The 19,730-nt window shown below is 44.6% G+C and overlaps 1 protein-coding gene across 3 annotated transcripts in view; it reads left to right on the top strand.

The window, feature by feature from the left end:
• GARNL3 (GTPase activating Rap/RanGAP domain like 3) overlaps window positions 1-19,730 on the top strand; it is a 161,475-nt gene that overhangs the window by 7,371 nt on the left and 134,374 nt on the right. The window contains exon 2 of one of the 3 annotated variants that reach the window (XM_043917119.1): window positions 11,905-12,075. The exons of 1 other annotated variant lie outside the window; for it this stretch is intronic. In XM_043917119.1, the coding sequence (XP_043773054.1) occupies window positions 11,905-12,075 (171 nt within the window). The remainder of the gene's footprint in view (window positions 1-11,904; window positions 12,076-19,730) is intronic. One more of the 3 variants, XM_043917121.1, reaches the window with a different exon arrangement.

Raw genomic sequence — 19,730 nt, 5'->3', positions numbered from 1 at the left:
TCTATTGTTTTCCTCTATTTCTTTGCATTGATCACTGAGAAAGGCTTTCTTATCTCTCCTTACTATTCTTTGGAACTCTGCATTCAAATGGGTATATCTTTCCTTTTCTCCTTTGCTTTTCGCTTCTCTTCTTTTCACAGCTATTTGTAAGGCCTCCTCAGGCAGCCATTTTGCTCTTTTGCATTTCTTTTCCTTGGAGATTGTCTTGATCCCTGTCTCCTGTACAATGTCACGGACTTCTGTCCATAGTTCATCAGGCACTCTGTCTTCAGATCTAGTCCCTTAAATATATTTCTCACTTTCACTGTATAATCGTAAGGGATTTGATTTAGGTCATACCTGAATGGTCTAGTGGTTTTCCCTACTTTCTTCAATTTAAGTCTGAATTTGGCAGTAAGGAGTTCATGATCTGAGCCACAGTCCACTCCCGGTCTTGTTTTTGCTGACTGTATAGAGAGGGCTTCTTAACACAGTTTCCTGCCCCTCCCCCATCCTTCCTTGAGATTCTGATTCTCTGGGTGAGGGTGGATCTGTGGATGGATTTGTAACAAGCTCACAAGTAATGCCCGTATTGCTGGTCCAAGGACATATTTAAAAACCACTCTTCTAGGATAATAACAGAAATCTTTTCTACAGAAACCCTTGTAGCTGGTCATCCAACTTTTGCTTGTTACATCTAAGATCAGGGAGCCCACAACTGCATTTGTTATTGGGCAGCTCTATTATCTTTCCCTAATAGTGAAGTCAAAGCTTGCCTCCCTATACTTACCACCCATCATTTTATATTAATAATTCTGCTTTCATTGTCACTTGCAGTAGCAATGCCTATGGCCCTGATACCAGGTGAAAACTGGTGGCTTGGACTGTGGTCAAGTGATTCGTACTCCTGGCATCTCAGTTATAATCACCATTGAACAGTTGTCCTTCAGCTACAGACAGGACTGGTAATACATCACACTTTTTCCAGTTAGTGCCTTAGCACTTGTTCAGATTATTTTGAGATTATCAAAGGCTATGAATGGTAAGCAGAGGAGAATCATCAGCTCATTAAACTGCAAAATGCTGGGGAAGACCAAACTTTAAAAAGTGAAAGTGTTAGTTGCTCAATAGGGTCCGATTCTTTGTGACCCCATGGACTATAGCCTGCAAGACTCTTCTGTCCATGGGATTTTACATACAAGAATAATGGAGTGGGTTGTCATTCCGTTCTCTAGAGGGTCTTCCCAACCCAGGGATTGAGCCCATGTCTTTTGCATCTCCTGCACTAGCAGGCATATTCTTTACCACTGGCACCACTTGGGAAGCCCAGACCAAGCTTTAGGAAAAAATAGAACCAGGTACTCATATAATGTTATCAGGAGTCTTTTTTCATTTTCTGGATTGACTTGATTCTCAAAGTCTTTCCTCCTGGAGACAAAGAAATGAACGATTCCAGGCTTACTTTCTATCAATGAACAATCCCAGCAGAAAGATATTATAAGACCTCCTTCTCAATGGTTCTAGAACACGCCCCAGGCTTTACATTCATTGGATCTCTTGGGTACACTGTGCTCATCTGTGAACCAATCATTTTGACCAGAGGAGATAAAACATGCTAATTGGCTGGGCCTGGGTCATGTGCCCAAGCCAGAACTGGGCAGGGTGGGGGTGGGGGGTTAGATCACTTCACAGAGACTAGGAAGAAGTGATTGCCCAAAGGAAGAACCACAGTGCTATCATCAGAAGAAGGGGAATGGATACTAGATGGGCATCCCCCTCCAAAAGAAAAGTGCAATTAAATTTGGGAAGCTTTCCAAATTACAGATTCCCAGATGTCACCCTAGAGTCACCGAATGGGGATTTCTGCATTTTTTAAATACTCATTGTAAAAGACTACCTTAGTTGAGTGGTTAAATTATGCTTACTAAGTTTAGCCACAGTGAGAGAAGAGCCCTACATAGACAGAAGATTCTGAATTACAAATAGAAAACATATTTTTCACTTTCCCAAATACTGCTTCCTACAGAGTGACTTCCTTATTAGTAATGCAAAGAGCCCACGCCTTGTGAGAACAAATTTGATGCCAAGACAAATGCTTTCTTATTCCTGAAGATGGCTTTCTAGGCCAAGACAGAATCAGAAAAGAACAATTATCCATTATGCATTTGCTTGCCTCCTTTTCTTCTTCCTTATGTTTCTCCTGACTCTTAGATTTTTTTTTTTTAATTGTTCAGGAAAACTTTTTTTTCCAGGTAGTTTTATAAACAAGCATTTTAATGTGGGTTGTTTTCACAGCCTTTGTTCCTCTATACTATGTCATTATTCTTTTTGTTTATGTCAGCCCCTTAAGTATTTAATCACAAATAAATCTGCCACTGTCAATTTTCTTTTGGAAAAACAGCAGTCTTCCTGGGAAAGGCTATTAAGAGCTGTCTTGTATAGGGTTGACATAATGAGCTCTTAGGGCCAACAGATGAAAATTAATTTTCATATTATGTCTGTTCCCCTAAGAGAAGGGAAAAAACAACTTTTATTATTCACTAAAGAGTTTAAGTTAATATAAACCAGCTTCCTTTCTTGGAGGATAACAATAGTCAAATTAGTTTTGCTTTGGAGGGAGGGTTAATGTGAGAAATTATATTTGGTTGTCTGGTTTCCAGAGCTGAAGATCTGAACAGAGATGAAGTCTGACAAACAGTGCAATAGGAAAATTAGGAGATTTGGCCTGTACAGTGAAGCTCACTGCTGGTTTTCCTAGGGAAAAAAACTTCTAAAGCAGCACGCAAGTTTAGAGATGTTTTAAAATATAAACCACACATCTGGTTGTCTCTAGAGCCAGGATCTTAGAGGACAGGAAGCAAATATGAGTTAGCAATGAGGTGTGACTGCCCAAGGAGGCGTACGTAGAAGGCTGTTTGCTGTAGGATTGCTCGTAAAAGTGGGGGGAAAAAAAGAAAATCCATCAGGAATGTTTCAGTACAATACTAATCATCTGTTAAAAAGATTGATACCGATCTGCATTCTGACTTGGAAAGATAACTAGGATGTTCATGGTTATTGAGTGAAAAGGAATAAAAGTGCCTTCTAGTAATAGTAAGTATATAAAATTACATATGGAATTTAAAATTTTCTAGTAGCCAGATTTTACTTGTGTTTATTTATGGCTGCACTGGGTTTTTTGTTGCTGTGCAAGGACTCTCTCTGGTTATGGCAAGCAGGGCTCTCTGTTGCAGTGTGTGGTCTTCTCACTGCGGTGTCTTCTCTTGTTGTGGAGCACGGACTCTAGGTTCAAAGGCTTCAGTAGTTGTGGCTCGAGGGCTTCATTGCTCCTCAGTATGCAGAGTCTTCAGAGAAGGCAATGGCACCCCACTCCAGTCCTCTTTCCTGGAAAATCCCATGGATGGAGAAGCCTGGTGGGCTGCAGTCCTTGGGGTCCCCAAGAGTTGGACACAACTGAAGCGACTTAGCAGCAGCAGCAGCAGCATACAGAATCTTCCTGGACCAGGGATTGAATTTATGTCCCCCGCCTTGGCAGGCAGACTCTTATCTACTATACCACCGGGGAAGTCCAGTAGTAGCCATATTTTAAAAGGTAAAAAAATAATAATAAAATTAATTTCAGTAACTTATTTGATTTAACTCAATATACCCCAGATATTATCATTTTAACATATACTCATTATTAAAAGGAGAAGGAAATGGCAACCCACTCCAGTATTCTTGCGTGGAGAATCCCAGGGATTCTTAATTATTAAAAATAATTAAGGTAATTTCCTTTTCTTTTCAGTACTGTGTTTGAAATCTGGTGTGCATTTTATGCTTCAGCATTTTAGATCAGAGCCGCCACATTTTAAGTGCTCAAGAGCCATGTGCATGCCTTATTGGACAGTGTAGATGTGGACCCTCAGGTAGGAAGGGTTCGAAAGAATGCATAAAGGTTTTTATTTTGTTCTTTAATGTGACTATGAATCACAGTGAAATAGGGAAAGGTAAAAACATTGTGAGAAAAATGTGTGGAATACCAGGAGATTTTAGGAAAAGGGAATCAGTAAACGAACTTTATTAGTGAGAAGGATGACTCTGATTTGATGGACTTAGTTTAACTGTTCATATAAGTCCCAAATAAAAGTTAGATTTTGAGACTTATATGTGAAACCACCATGTAGCATGGATACATGATCTAATTTAATTTGGGGGAGGGAGGAAATTAGTGTAAAACAGTTTTAAAACACAGAAAGAGGTTATGATTTTTCTGTGTCAAATGTTGCTGCTGGGGCATCCAATGAAGAGCCAAAAATTGACCATTGGCTTAGCATCATGTGGGTCACAGGTGGCCTTTGACAAGAACTGCTTCTTTAGAACAATGAGGATAAAAGTCGCACTGGACTGGCTTCAAGAGACAATGAAAGGACAGAACTGGAAACAATGAACCCAGTCAGCTCTTTGCAGGGCCAGAGAGGGTGTGAATTGAAAACTGTTTGTTTTTTTGTTTTGGTGTGTTCTGCTTTTGTTTAATAAAGATATTTATGTCTGGTGGGAATGATCCAGTAAAGAAAAAAAGATTTCAGTTGCGGGGTGGGGGGGGGGGTGTTTTACTTGAAAAAGAGAAAATTCACAGAGGACATAATAACTGCCCTCTCACATTTGAAAGAATGTAATATGTATGGATGTGAGAATTGGATTATAAAGAAAGCTGAGCACCAAAGAACTGATGCTTTTGAACTGTGGTGTTGGAGAAGACTCTTGAGAGTCCCTTGGACTGCAAGGAGGTCCAGCCAGTCCATCCTAAAGGAGATCAGTCCTGGGTGTTCATTGGAAGGACTGATGTTGAAGCTAAAGCTCCAATACTTTGACCACCTGATTCGAAGAGCTGACTCATTGGAAAAGACCCTGATGCTGGGAGAGATTGAGGGCAGAAGGAGAAGGGGACGACAGAGGATGAGATGGTTGGATAGCATGACCGACTCGATGGACATGAGTTTGGGTAAGCTCCGCGAGTTGGTGATGGACAGGGAGGCCTGGCGTGCTGCGGTTCACGGGGTCGCGGCGAGTCAGACACGACTGAGCGACTGAACTGACTGGACTGAATATGAACAAGGAATGAGCCCTCTCTGCGCATGACCCCAGGGTAGACCTAAAATCACAGCGGGCACAAGGGGTGATAAGACAGACTGGACACTGTACACGAGGCCAGCGGCCAGTGCGCCCTAAACTATCATGATGACCTTGAGAAGCGTAACGTTTTTCTTGTGGAGACATTAAACCATCTGTACGTTAGCCTGTCTGTGTGCTCAGTTGCTTCAGCCATTTCCAACTCTTTGCAACCCCGTGGACTGTAGCCCACCAGGCTCCTCTGTCCATGGAATTCTCCAGGCAAGAATAATGGGTTGCCATTCCCTTCTCCAGGGGATCTTCCTGACCCAGGGATGGAACTTTCCTTTCATGTCTCCTGCATTGGCAGGTGGGTTCTTTATCACTAGTGACGCCTGGGGAGCCTGGGAAGCAAGCCCATAGGTTATACTGGTATTTCTCAACTCTTCTGTGATTTCGGTACACTTCTGGATACAACAGTTTTTGGTGACACGCCTGGAAAAAGCTGAAGACAACATAAAGCAGGTTGGGAGTAGTGATCACAGAGTCATTGCTCCAGCCTAGCGGTGACCTTGGAAGCATCCACAATTAGCGTGTGTTCTTTCAATTACCCCTTTAGCACCTCTTTGCTGATTGGAGCAGAAGGACCTAGTGCTGTGAGCAAGCTCTCTTTTAAACTCTCAAGGCCAAAGGCCTGTGTTTTCCCTTCAGAGTACACAGTCTCTTTTTCTCGCCCACTGGAGATTATACCACTGCTCCCACCTGAAGACTGTGCATACTCTGCACTCTGCACAGGGTCACATGAACTATTAAGCTCAAAACCCAGTGAGACAGACATCACTATATAAGGCCTATTGGTCAGTAATCTGTTGCAGACAACAGAACCCATTCCATCTGGTAGAAGCAGAATGAGATTTAATAGCAATACAGGAAATTAAGTGCTTACAGACTTGTTGGCAGGGCCGGAGAGTAGACTCTAGTTTGAGCTCCCAGGCACAACTCCTGTCCCCAGAACCACTGTGCTCCACGATCATCAGGGAGGCTGCCACTACATAACAATAGCTAATCCATGAAGAAGCAGCTGCCACTGAAGCCAGCAGCAGAATCAACTTGGCTTTGATCCCCAAAGCTGCCTCTGCTCCCTCAGAAAGCCAGAGAATCAAGACACTGCTGACTCCAGGACCACAACAGCTCTGTCATGATCTCCCAAAGCAAGCTGGTGCCCTGTGTCCTCTCCCTTCATCTGCCCAGCTCCGTTCCCAATCAGTCTCTCATGAGTGCCTCTGATTTAGAGTGTGGACTCTAAATCACATCCAGAACCCTAAACTGCCAAGCAGGTTAGGAAATTACGTCTCAGCCTTCCAAGTTTTGCAAGTTGTTCTGAAGTATCTGCCACCGATAGCATCTTTCTTCAATCACAGCAAACATAAATAAGACACACTGATCCAAAGTTGGTTAGCATACACTGGTGTGCTGCGGCGTAGCTGGCACGCCAATCTTGGAGCTGTCTTAGTGGCGAGGAGGTAAAACTGGGAAATTAAGCCTCAGATGACTTTCCAACCGTTAAATGTCAGTGATTCCATAGTTTTAATACAAATGAAAGCTAGGACATAAATTCCTGTCTCACATTTTATGACCAGAGAGAAAAGTGCCTTTAGAAGTGCTGCCAGGCATTAAGCCTTTCCTAGCATCAATGCCATACATCAGGCCTGGTTGATGCCTGGCAGATGGATTGCTTTTGCTCCCTGCACTGGTCACAGTCCTCACGGACCAGCTGCCTGTCAGAGATGGATAAAGAAATAGAGCAGGTCCCACAGCGCTCTGACTGGGGCCACCAGTGACCTCATTCAAAAAGAGCCAAAACAGCCATGTGAAGTCTCTCTATTCCAAATGAACTCGTTCCATGTGTTTTTACGACATTTTCACATAGCCACATATTCATTCAACATGTATTTTTTGAGCCCTTCTCTGTGCTAGGCACTCAGGGTACACCATGAACAAGGCAGATGAGGCCCTGTTCTCGTGGAGCTAACATTTAGTGGGGGGCGGGGTGGGAAGTAGACAGGGTACCAGTATCTGGGATGACTCTCAGGGTACTGAGAGCTGCAGAGGAGGAAAGTGGCAGGATGTGGAGTGACTGTGTGGGAGGAGGCAGTTTCCTTCAAGGTAGAAGTCTCCTTGCTGCCCCCAGCTCTTTGGGGGTTACTGCTCCTGTGGCTGCTGAGCCAGCTCAGACCCCAGAAGTTGATCATGGTTTTCCGATAAGCAAGAATGAAGACTTGTGCTTGGTTTAAGGTTGTTTTCAACCAACAATCTGAATGGGAAATAAGATACAAGATCAAGAACGTAAGGGAAGGACCTCCCGGGCAGTCCAGTGGGTAAGATGTGAGTGAGGCAGTTTCAATCTTTGGTCCGATGCCTGGTCAGAGAGCTAAGATCCTGTTGCTTCCTGGCCAAAAACCCAGAACATGAAACAGAAACAATATTGTAACAAATTCAATAAAGACTTTAAAAATGGCCCAGATCAAAAAAAGAAAAAAAAAAACATAAATAAAATAGAACCCAAAGGAGTATGTGTGGCTTCCAGAAGTTTCCCATGTTCCTTGTGGAATTATGGGTGCAGCTCAGGGATCCATGCAACCTGCACCAAGGGAGCTGTCAGCCCTGTGGAAGGAGCCAGAACTGAGACCCTGTTATCTTGTGTGCCATGTTGCTGCCTTCAGGGGTCCACTCCCAGTGTATGAGACAGCACTCGTGCCACAGTTGTGTTGGATGGCATCATTGACTCAATGGGTATGAGTTTGAGCAAGATCCGGGAGATGGTGAAGGGAAGCCTGGCAGGCTGCAGTCCATGGGGTCACAAAGAGTCGGACACAACTGAGCGACTGAACAGCAACAGCAATCCCTTTAGACTCATGACACAGATGCTTGAGTCGTCCTGAGGGCTTGGGGGCCACAGAGGAGAAGACTGTGAACTGTGTGCATCTGAGGACCATCCCCAGTCCAAGAAGAAAGCACACACATACACAGCCCCTGTACAGGAGATTTGCTCCCAGGCGCCCTCATTTCCTCCCCTTCAGGCCCACTCCCCTCCCAGAAAGCACCTCCACACTGTGAATCAATCCTTTTCCTGCCACAGTCTGGGATTTTTATCCTAGAACCTTGAAAAGTCTGTCTATGGTATTATCTGATCTTTTGTTTTGAGTTCTTACTGTCTCACTTTTTTTTTTTTTGAGAAAACCAAGCTATTGTTATGTTTCCTTTGATTTCTATTTTTTAAAAAATCTTCTCATCTATACTCTCATCTGTCTTTTGTGAACCTCTTTTCACAGGTCCTGTGCTAGTTTTTTCCTGCATGTTCATCTTGGGTAGAAGCACCTCTGTCTGGGTCTGCATATACCTACTGATGATATGGGTAGATTAACCTTGACCTCTGCTTCTCTGAGTGATGGTGAATCTTCTCTTTAGAGGTGGTGCTGGAGGTCTGGCCTTGATATTTCTTGGGAAGTGGGAAGGGGACAGAGGCAGTGGGGACATGCTGTCTAGTTTTACTCTCTCCCCACCCTGTCCTCCTGACTGCAGAGTCCCCTGTGCCTGTGGTACATGTGACCCCATGGCAGGTCTCCCCTTGAATGTTCAGCTCCCCATCCCCTACCCACTTCAGGGCAAATAGGCTCCTTCAAAGAGGGCCTAGGTCAGTGGGGTTCCCCGTTATTCACGGGCCTTCTTTTAGTGGGCTCAAATGTACTTGGGTAATATCTTTTGAGAGGTTCAGATGGCTCTTAAGATATACTCTTCCTTCTCTCCTTCAGCCTTTCCTCAGATTAGGCCACCACTTCTTGTTAGAAAGCTGGGGCCATGGAAAAGAAAAAAGAACAAACACCTTCTGCCCAGCGCTGCTCATGCTTCCGGGCCTCATTTCTCCAGATCGGGCACTGTGGGCCTTTAGAATGTTCTTGCCGTACAGCAGATCTTCAGGATCATAGCATGGAGTTTCTGCATTCTCTTGTTCCCGTAGGTTTTCTTCTGTGTACTGGGTTATTTTTGCTTATTTCCATGGGTTCCAAGGAGTTATGCAGATGAGCACTTCCTCTGCCATCTTTCCAAGAAGTTCTTCCTCTGCTGAACATTTTAAATAGTGAGACAAGAAAAATAAAATAAGTCAGAAGATTAAGAGGGATGTACATTTTTTTAAATTAGAATGTTAAGACTAGAAAAGATAACAGAAATGCGGAAAAGGATTAAAATTAACAGTGATGAGACAGCATCTGAACAGTTAGAAAATGAAGCTAAAGAATTAGGTGAGAGTATAAAAAAAAGAACTCAAAAACTCAAAGAGTAAAGTTAGGCAAAAAGACAAAATTAAACAGTGGAAAGGTTTAAAAGAACTAGCATTTAAGTGTTTCTAAACATAATTTTAAAGATGAAAGGGATAATCAATAACATGCTAAAACAATGAAACAATCTTAGTATTTAAAGATTAAAAGAATATAATCAACATATGAGGTTATTTCCTTCTGTAATGTTCCATGTTAAAGATGAATCTGTATTTACTGATTTACAAAGATATCCAAGACTGGATTAGAGAGAAGAGCAAGTTACAGAGCGCTATTATAGTCTCAGTACATATGGCACATAAAAGTTGCAAATATGTAGACAGAGGAGTGATGGGAATCATACCAAACTGAACTGGGAGAGGTAAGGGATTGGAAGTGGGGGTGTCATGCACACCATCAGATCCCCTCACCATTTGTGGAATCTTCTCCCCTCCCCTCTTCAGTGCACTTTTGCCCTGACACCCACACCTGGGTGGCCACTCTTCCTAGGTGTGCCACCCTCGCGCTTACTGCAGCTGCTCTGCCCACCTGTGCAGAGAGCACTGTGTGCCTGGAGTTTACAGCCCCCGCCCCGCGACCCAGGGCCCTCAGCTCCTCGTCGCAGGTGGGACAGCTCTGATGCATAACTGACCTCAAGCAGATTGCAAAGCCAGCTCTGTATGTGATTTTACATTTTCTAGTAGCCACATTAAAATCCATACACTTTATCTTCAACATGTTGTCAGCGTAAAAATTATTGAGAATTTCTGCATCCCTTTTTATTTGTACTAAGTCTTCAAAGTCCAGTGTGTGTTTTACACACATATGTCTTGCTTTCCCTGCCTGCATTTCCTTGCTCGGTGGTCACATGTGGCATGATGCTACCACGTGGGACAGCCCGGCTCCACTTGAGTTGAAGCTGTTCCTTCATAGGACTTTGCCTGACAATGAAACCTCACCTCCCTGTCCGGCTTCCTTCACTTGCTTATCAGTTTCTTATAGGAGCGCACTCTTTCCTTTTTTAAAAAAAACTTGCATAATTGAGAAAGGAACATTTTCTTAATAAATCTTTTGCATACAACTGTTATTTTTGTAATTTAGAAAAATCTATAGAGGGTTCAAAGAAAAACTGTGCCTCTCACCCAGAACCCTGCTTCATTATTTGTTTGTTTATTGCTAAGGCAGCTGTAACCCCTAGGACTCTGGGTTTTGGAAGACTTGAGGTACCAGTGAGTAAAGAATAACTGACAACAAACATACCAGAACCTTCCCTCCTTGCCATTTGTCATACGTGGAAGGCTTGAGCCTTTCATGTCTGTCGAGTTGCTTCCAAGATAAGTGGCCTGTAGCCAGCTAGGGTAAGATTATCCAGCAGTCTGGGTCAGGTATGCAGCTTGTGTTCTCAGACCCAGACAAGGTGATGGGGGGAGCTGGGTCATCACTTATAAACCTGGCAAGAGTGACCTTTTTTTCTTTTGCAACACGCCTGCAGCCTATAATTGGTACCACTGTAGCAGCTTGGGAGTGGGCAGTGCCCATCTGGCTCCAAACACCCAGGCTGTGTGGAGTCACTTCTCTTGGCATCTAAACCCTGTAGCAGGATGGGGGCTCCCTGTCAGAGGCCTCTTCCTCACTAATAAGACCACCAAGTCTCTTGTCTTTTGCCTCATCACTGCGTTTATTGAGAAGACAGTATAAAGAGTCCCTTTTGACATGCGTTAGCTAAGATTGATTTTTATTTTCCAAGTAGTTGGATTTTCTTTGTTTATTTGTGTGTCACTTGAGGTAGAGATGGGGGAAGAATGCTGTTGATTGGCTCAGAAAATAATTCCAATCAGAATAAGCAGGATGCCTACATTTCCTAACAAAGCTGCCCTCTTTTGTCCCAGAATCACCTTCCCATGTTCCTCACTGTGTCACTGGAGAAAGAAACAGGCTTGTTTCAGCAATGTATTTCTCAGTTTCTCAATTAGCATAAACCATCCATTTGCTAATTCAACAAGTGGTTACTGCTTACTTCCTCTATGCCATTACTCTTGAAATGTGAGTTTGGTCCTTTTGTCTACAGCATTGTTGCCAGTATAGGCTCTTTTTGGCTGTTTTAATTGCAAGCTGGGAGATAAACCAGGCACTCCTGGACTAAACACTGATGGCCATGAGGTCCATTCTCTGCAGGTACTCCGGATCAAGCTTTCCCTTCCTCAGCGGATGCTGCCTTTTTCTAAATAAGTCTGTGATGGTTCACATACTCACCATCCTCCTTGTACCTTCGACTCCAGTGCCTGGAGAGTCATCTCTAAGGGCTGTGATAGGATTTGGATGGTTCTGCAGCTGTGATGTCACAGTGTGCAGTAAGGGTATGGTGCAGTCTTGGTGGGGCACCTGGATCTTGGGAGTGTCTTGTCTTCACCCCTTATTACTGATGGGCTGGCCCCCAGGGAGGAGTGGCCAGAACAGGCCAGCACTGGGCCCATGTTCTTCTCTGTTCTCAGTGCCTCTCCCAACCCCTCTGCTTCAGTACAGCACTGCAGCCTCCAGGCCCACTGATGGAGCCTCTGACAAAAGGATCCTGCGGGAGTCAGATGGCACAGACCCTTCTGTGGAAAGCCAAGTCCTCTCTGTCCTTTGGCATCCAGCCCCTGCAGACGTGGCCAACAAAAGACCCTGAAGTAGAGGCCCAGGTCAACCTGTAAGTAAGTAAAAGAAGCATCATCTCAGTTGGGGCTCATGCTCACTCTAACTTGAAATCCCCTAACGCTCAGAAAGAAAATTACCTTTGGGGGGAAGAGTATGGAGGGAGAGGGGAGTGGATATTTGATTGGGAGATTTCATTTCTGTTTCTTAATGGTGCCTTATATGTATTTATCTATTTACTTAGCCATGTTCATTGAGCACCTACGCTGGCCAGGCCTTGTGTCAGGCATAGCAGGCAAAATAGATTCAGCTCCTGTTCTCAGGCGATTTATAGCTCATAGAACAGATAGCCATGAATCAAATAATCACACAAATAAATTGTGACAAGTGCAATGAAATGTGGTACCTTGATTCAATAAACATTTACAGGATGTCCTCAGTGTGCCAGCAACATACTCAGGATATAAAGAAATAAGATATCGCCTCACCTGTGGATATCAAATAGTATCTAGAAGGAAAATAACTGGAAAATTCCAATTATTATTCAGAAGAAATGATAATAATAACTATGTTATAACTAATATATTAATAGATTCTAGGTCCCAGAGGGTGGCAACTATGTTTTCTTATTACATTTACTCCTGAGTCCCCAGGGTTTTGTTAGGGTGTACGGTATTTGATGGATGAATGAATAAGTAATGAATGAAGAAGAGGATACTACAACACAGGGGTGCTTAGCTTTCCAGGGGAATCAAAGGCAACTAGCTGCAACAATATGATTGCCTTAAGAACAAGAGATGCTTCATTGATTCCATGCAACAAAAATTATCAATGCTTACTGTACCTGGTGCTTTTGCGAGCCTAAATTCCATCGAGGGTCATGGATCAGAATCACCTATCAGGCGTAAGCAACAGCGGATGCCTGAGGCCAACTCCAGAGATTCTGATCCAGAGACAGCCTTTCCAGGAAGGCAGACAAGCAACCAAATATTAATAACTCCAATGCCACTAGAAAAAGGAGCGTGTAGAAAGTGCTACAGGAGGAAGGAATCTGCTGGAGGACAGGGAGGAAAACCAAAAGCAGTCACACTTAGCCAGGCAGGATGACTGTCAGCCAGGCAGGAAAAGGAAAGAAAGCCACTTGAAACAGAGGAACCTGAAGAGCAAAGGCTCGGATCCGTGGAAGTGGGTCCCAGCAGTGCTGACGGGCATTAAACTAGTGGTTCTCAAACCAGTGGTTCTGCAACCCTGGCTGCACAAAGTCATCCTGGGAGCTACGAAACAGAAAGCCGGCACATTCTGCCCAAGATTCCCAAGTCAGCGTGGGACACCAATATTTTATACAGCTCCCTAGGGAATGCTCATATGCAGCAAATGTTGAGAAATGTTAAATGTAAACCACACATAAATAAATACAAATAGCTATGAAGCACCTTATATGCCTAGCTAAAGTGAAAGTGAAAGTCGCTCAGTCATGTCTGACTCTTTGCAGCCCCATGGACTGTAGTCCATGGAACTTTCCAGGCCACAATACTGGAGTGGGTAGCCTTTCCCTCCTCCAGAGTATCTTCCCAACCCAGGTTTCGAACTCAGGTCTCCCACATTGCAGGCAGATTCTTTACCAGCAGAGCCACGAGGGAAGACCAAGAAGACTGCAGTGGGTAGCCTATCCCTTCTCCAGCAGATCTTCCTGACCCAGGAATTGAACTGGGGTCTCCTGCATTGCAGATGGATTCTTTACCAACTGAGCTATCAGGGAAGCCCTGGGGGGTATACATTTTTAAATCTCAGGCAATGGGGAGCCATTGATAGCTTGCATGATTTTAAGCGATAAAGCAGTTTGAAATAGACAAGGTTCACAGGGTTTGGATAAATTAAGGATTGCTAGTTCTGCAGTGGGTTCTTCCAGGAAATCAGAGAAGTCTGGAGTCACTGCTGGCTTTTCAGAGCTGCCGCCATGCTTCCCACAGTCCACTTTCCCTAAATCCACTTATAAGAATGAGGGAAATGAATGTCTCCTTGACCGTAAACTGAAATCTAAAATTTCAGTGAACGTTGACTGAAATGCTCCTGTTTCTTGGGAGGCGGCTGATAACTAGCGTCCAGGCAGGCCCAGCGCACTACGCTGGAGAGCAAGGAAACCTGGGCTTCATCAGCCAAAGGTGAGATGGAGGGGATGCCGCTCCTCCTTCCTCCCAAGCTCCAGGCCAGAGTCACAAACCTCAAAGTGAACCCTGCAGCGGGCGCTGCTTCTGTCTATACTACAAGCCCCACAGTACACCGCGCGGATGACGTAGTCAAAGGGGCGAGCAGAGCTGCCGGGCAGCCTATGAGGCGTAGCGGCCGCAGCCTTCCGGGACCTATTGGTGAAGATGTTTAGGGGTGGGACCAGGTCCTGGTGATTGGCGGCCGCAGGGCTAGCGAAACTGAGGCGGGAACGGGGAGGGCGGGGTTTGGCTGTACCCCAGGTTCAGGGGCGTTAGGGCTGGACTCACTGGGAGCCAGATGTTGGGTTTTCTGGAAAACGGACTAGAGAGATGTGTCTTTAAGAATTGCTGCCATTCTGCGGGCCTTTCATTCACTAACTCATTCATTCAACAAATTTACTGGCTACCTCTGCCAGGCACTTGTGCAGACATACCAAATAAGTTTTCTCTTTGGTCTTCACCAAGAAATCCGACGAGGTAACTACTGCTGGCTCCATCTTACAGATGAGGAAGCTGAGGTCCAAAAGAGTTGGAAACACGTGTCCAGGACACTGCTCTGTAAGTGATAGAGCAGAGATTTGCACTGTCTAGTCCCAGTGCCAGTCTCCTAACCTCAGCTGGGCAAGTAAGAGCAAAGTGTTTATGGCATGTCAGTGTCCACAGGGTGGCTTCCTTCTGTGGAGTGAAGAATACAGCAGCACCTCACTGCACATCAAGAAAGCTGACCAAGCACAAAGTTGGGCCTTATGTGAGGTACCATGGTCATACAAGGCCTGCTCTCGCCAGAAAAGGATTTGGATATCTTTGTTCTTGTTCACTCTCTTCAGTCGTGTTGGACTCTTTCCAAACCCATGGATGTAGCACACCAGGCTTTCCTGTCCTTCACTATCTCCTGGAATTGGCTCAAATTCATTCATGTCCACTGAGTCGATGATGCCATCCAACCATCTCACTCTCTGTCGTCCCCTTCTCTTGCCCCAAGTCTTTCCAGAGAGGGAAAGCATCAGGGTCTTTTACAATGAGTTGGCTCTTCACATCAGTTGGCCAAAGTATTGGAGCTTCAGCTTCAGTATCAGTCCTTCCAGTGAATATTCAGGACTGATTTCCTTTAGGATTGACTAGTTTGATCTCCTTGCAGTCCAAGGGACTCTCAAGAGTCTTCTCCAACACAATTCAAAAGCATCAATTCTTTGGCACTCAGCCTTCTAAATGGCCCAATATTCACATCTGTACATGAGTACCAGAAAAACCATAGCTTTGACTATATGGACCTTTGTCAGCAAACTGATGTCTCTGCTTTTTAATATATTGTCTAGGTTTATCATAGCTTTTCTTCCAAGGAGCAAGTGTCTTTTAATTTCATGGCTGCAACACCATCCACAGTGATTTTGTATATGTGCTGCCGAAGCGAGCACAATCCACAGTGATTTTGAAGCCCAAGAAAATAAAGTCTCTCATTGTTTCCATTTTTCCTACATCTATTTGCCATGAAGTGATGGGACTGGATGCCATGATCTTACTTTTTTGAATGTTGAGTTTTAAGCCAACTTTTCCACTCTCTTCTTTCACCTTCATCAAAAGGCTCTTTAGTTCCTCTTTACTTTCTGCCATTAGGGTAGTGTCATCTGCATATCTGAGGTTATTGATATTTCTCCCTGCAGTCTTGATTCCAATTTGTGCTTCATCCAGCCTGGCATTTCACATGATATACTCTGCATATAAGTTAAATAAGCAGGGTGGCAATATATAGCCTTGACATAGTCCTTTCCCAATTTGGAACCAGTCCATTGTTCCATGTCCGGTTGTAACTGTTGCTTCTTGACCTGCATAGAGGTTTCTCAGGAGATATGTAAGGTGAATTTTCCAGTTTGTTGTGATCCACACAGTCAAAGGCTTTAGCATAGTCAATGAAGCAGAAGTAGATGTTTTTCTGGAATTCTCTTGCTTTTTCTGTGATCCAGCGGATGTTGGCAATTTGATCTCTGGTTCCTCTGCCTTATCTAAATCCAGCTTGTACATCTAGAAGTTCTCGGTTCATGTATTATTGAAGCTACCTTGAAGGATTTTGAACATTACCCTGCTAGCATGTGAAATGAGTACAGTTGTAGAGTACATTCTTTGGCATTGCTTTTCTTTGGGATTGGAACAAAAACTTGACCTTTTCTAGTCCTGTGGCCACTGCTGAATTTCCCAAATTTGTTGGCATATTGAGTGTAGCATTTTCTCAGCATCATCTTTTAGGATTTGAAATAGCTCAGCTGGAATTCCATCACCTCCACTAGCTTTGTTCGTAGTGATGCTTCCTAAGGCCCACTTGACTTCACACTCCAGGATTTCTGGCTCTAGGTGAGTGATCACAAATCAACTTACTGAGCACCTGTGTGCTGCACTGGGCCTTGTTGTAGGCACTGGGCATGCAGAGGGAACATCTTCTTCCAGATTAAGCTGGGGCTTGTGGAAATGCTGTTACCTAGGGCAGTCCAGGGAGATTTCTCAGCAGAGGGACTACCTAAAGGATGGGAACTTTACTAGGCAGAGGTGAGGGGAGCATTTCCAGACAGAGGAGACCATCTGTGTAAAGGCCAGCAGCATTAAAGCACTCTAGATTTGAGGGGAGCCACAAATAGTCTGGTCTGGCTGGTGCTTCCTGGGGAATGGTGAACAGTGAGCCTGGGATGGCAGACAGAAGCCAAGTCACTGGGCAGTAGGGGGCTTAACCTCCTCCCTAGGAAGTTTGGTCTTGACTCTCTTAGCTAGAGCAGAGCATGATCAGATTTTCATACTGTAACGATTACTGGTATCAGTGGGCAGATAAATTGCAGAAGAATAAAGCTGGCAGCAGGGAGACCTATCAGAGTGGCCGGGTAGGAGATATTAAATGTTCTGATGAGTGTCAGGAACAATGGGATTGGGTTAAGGAATAATTAAGAGGAAAGTTAGAGTGGACCTGGTAAATGCATGGGTGATGAGGTGAGGAAGTGACCCTCAGAGTTTTGACTCTGGCAGCTGAGTAACGGTCTTGCCCTTAAAGAGAGGGTCTTGAGATGAGGCAGCACAAAATCTGAGGCAGAATGAGTCAGAGATCATTAGATACTGCTGTTGGGGCTAAGGAGGGATATAATTACATCTTTGGAGGCAGGAAGTTCTTAGAAGAGTCTTCTTAGAGTAAAGTGAAGTGGATCTTGAAAAAGGAGGAGAACCTTCCTTCTTTTCTTTTTCTTGCATAGATTTTAATCAGCAGAGGTAGGAGAAGGGTGTTCTGGATGGCCAGATCCTGATTTGCCACTTGTATGGTGAAGTAGTAGGAAGTCTGGAAAGTCAGACGGGGGGACATGTTGTGAAAGGTGTTGTACTTAATCCCAAGACAGTGGGACACTGAGTGATTTTTGAGACAGACCAGTGATGGTTTGGGCTCTGATTTTTAAGTTAATTTCACTGATGTGTGCAGTGAGTAGGCCAAAAAACCAACTAAGAGATGAACTACAGAGGGGCTTGTTTATTGTAAGTAACAGAAACCCATCTCAAAATAATTTAGGCATAAAAGGAGAATGTGTAGGTTCATGTGACCAAACTAAGGAAAGGGACAGATCGTGCCTCAGGGTCAACTGGATCCAGGGACAGTCAGTCCACACCCTCAAGCTCCCACTCCTTAGCCCTGCTTCTTTATACCTGTTGACCTCCGTGTCTCCTACCATCCATGAGTTGGATGGATGACTGCAATCCAGTGACTGCGATCTTGGGTAGCATGGGGTGTGTTCTCAGACTTGCAACTTGAGAGGGCAAATCTTCCCCATTGACATATGTATGAAAGTGAAAGTGTTAGTCACTCAGTCATGTCCGACTGTTTGTGACCCCATGGACTGTAGCCCCCCAGGCTCCTCTGTCAATGGAATTCCCCAGGCAAGGATCCTAGAGTGGGTTCCCATTGCCTTCTCCAGGTGATCTTCCCTACTCAGGGATAGAACCCCGGTTTCCTGCATTGTAGGCAGATTCTTTACCATCTGAGCCACCAGGAAAGCCCTGGTGTATACCTATGGCTGATTCGTGTTGCTGTATGGCATGTTGTATGTATGCTGATTCATGTTGATGTATACATGTTGATATATGGCAGAAACCAACACAATATTGTAAAGCAATTATCCTTCAATTAAAACTAAATTAATTAAAAAAATATTTTCCCATCAGTTAGAGGAACCCTGGGAAAGGACTTGAGTTTCCCAGCCTGGGTTACATTTCCATTCCTAGTTCTGGGGTAATGTCTGTTACCGGGGGCAGAGGAGGCAGTTCTTGCTTCTCTGGTGAGCAGTGGGAGGGCTCAGGAAGTAGAAAAAACATAATTTGGAGGGGTCAGAGAAGCCAGAGGGGCAGTTTCAAAAAGGAGAGTGCTCTCTGACCAATCACAAAAATAACTTAGGAAGTTTTTTCAAAAATATGGATCGTGGAACTGATTAAATTAGAATCCTTAGTGGTGGGACCCAGGCCTGGGGCTGAAGGTGTTGAATGTAACAGAAAGTTTGAAGATCAAAACTAATATCTTCTGTTGAGTTTGATGATTTGGGAAGCCATGGGGCTCCTCTGAGAAAGTGGTTTCAGCTGCAAAGGGAGGGCAGAAGGCACACAAGGAGTCTCTTTGCATTCTCATGCCTCCTCATTCATAACCTCATTTCAGGGCTGTGTCCGACCCTACAAGAAGCAAAGTCAGTCAGTTTAGTTGCTCAGTTGTGTCTGACTCTTTGCGACCCATGGACTGCAGCACGCCAGGCTTCCCTGTCCGTCACCAACTCCTGGAGCTTTCTCAGACTCATGTCCATTGAGTCGGTGATGCCATCCAACCATCTCATCCTCTGTTGTCCCCTTCTCCTCCTTCTTTCAATCTTTCCCAGCATCAGGTTCTTTTCCAGTGAGTTCTTCTCATTAGGTGGCCAGAGTATTGGAGCTTCAGCATCAGTTCTTCCAATGAATATTCAGGATTGATTTCCTTTAGAATTGACCTGTTTGATCTCCTTGTAGTCCAAGAGACTCTTAAGAGTCTTCTCCAACACCACAGTTCAAAAGCATCAATTCTTGGGTGCTCAGCTTTCTTTATGGTCCAACTCAAATCCGTACATAGACGCACACGCCTCTCACAGGCCGGATGCCTCTCACTGGTTGGATGTGAGGTAGGGAGGGTTCCGACGCTGCTGTGGCTAGTACCACCACCAATACTGCTGCCTCCGTTGGGGCTTCTTATTTCTAACAGGGCACCCCTGAACTAGGACAAGTACGTGGAGATAGCGCAGCTATTCAGACACCTACCGGAGAAGGACTTGAAGTAGCTTTGTGACTATGTTTGTGACCTCCTCTTGGAAGAGTCAAATGTCCAGCCAGTATCAACACGAGTAACAAGAGGCACAGTCTCCTCCTTAGCTCAATACATTAGGAAAAGACAAAGGAAACCTATTGAAAAGATGGTTCTTCAGAGCCATTCTGCCTTAAAAGGATGTCAACCAGGAGCTGAGGGAAG

This window comes from Cervus elaphus, chromosome 11, assembly GCF_910594005.1.
Source record: "Cervus elaphus chromosome 11, mCerEla1.1, whole genome shotgun sequence".
Classification (NCBI taxonomy): domain Eukaryota; kingdom Metazoa; phylum Chordata; class Mammalia; order Artiodactyla; family Cervidae; genus Cervus; species Cervus elaphus.
This window is presented reverse-complemented; position numbering and strand designations above follow the sequence as displayed.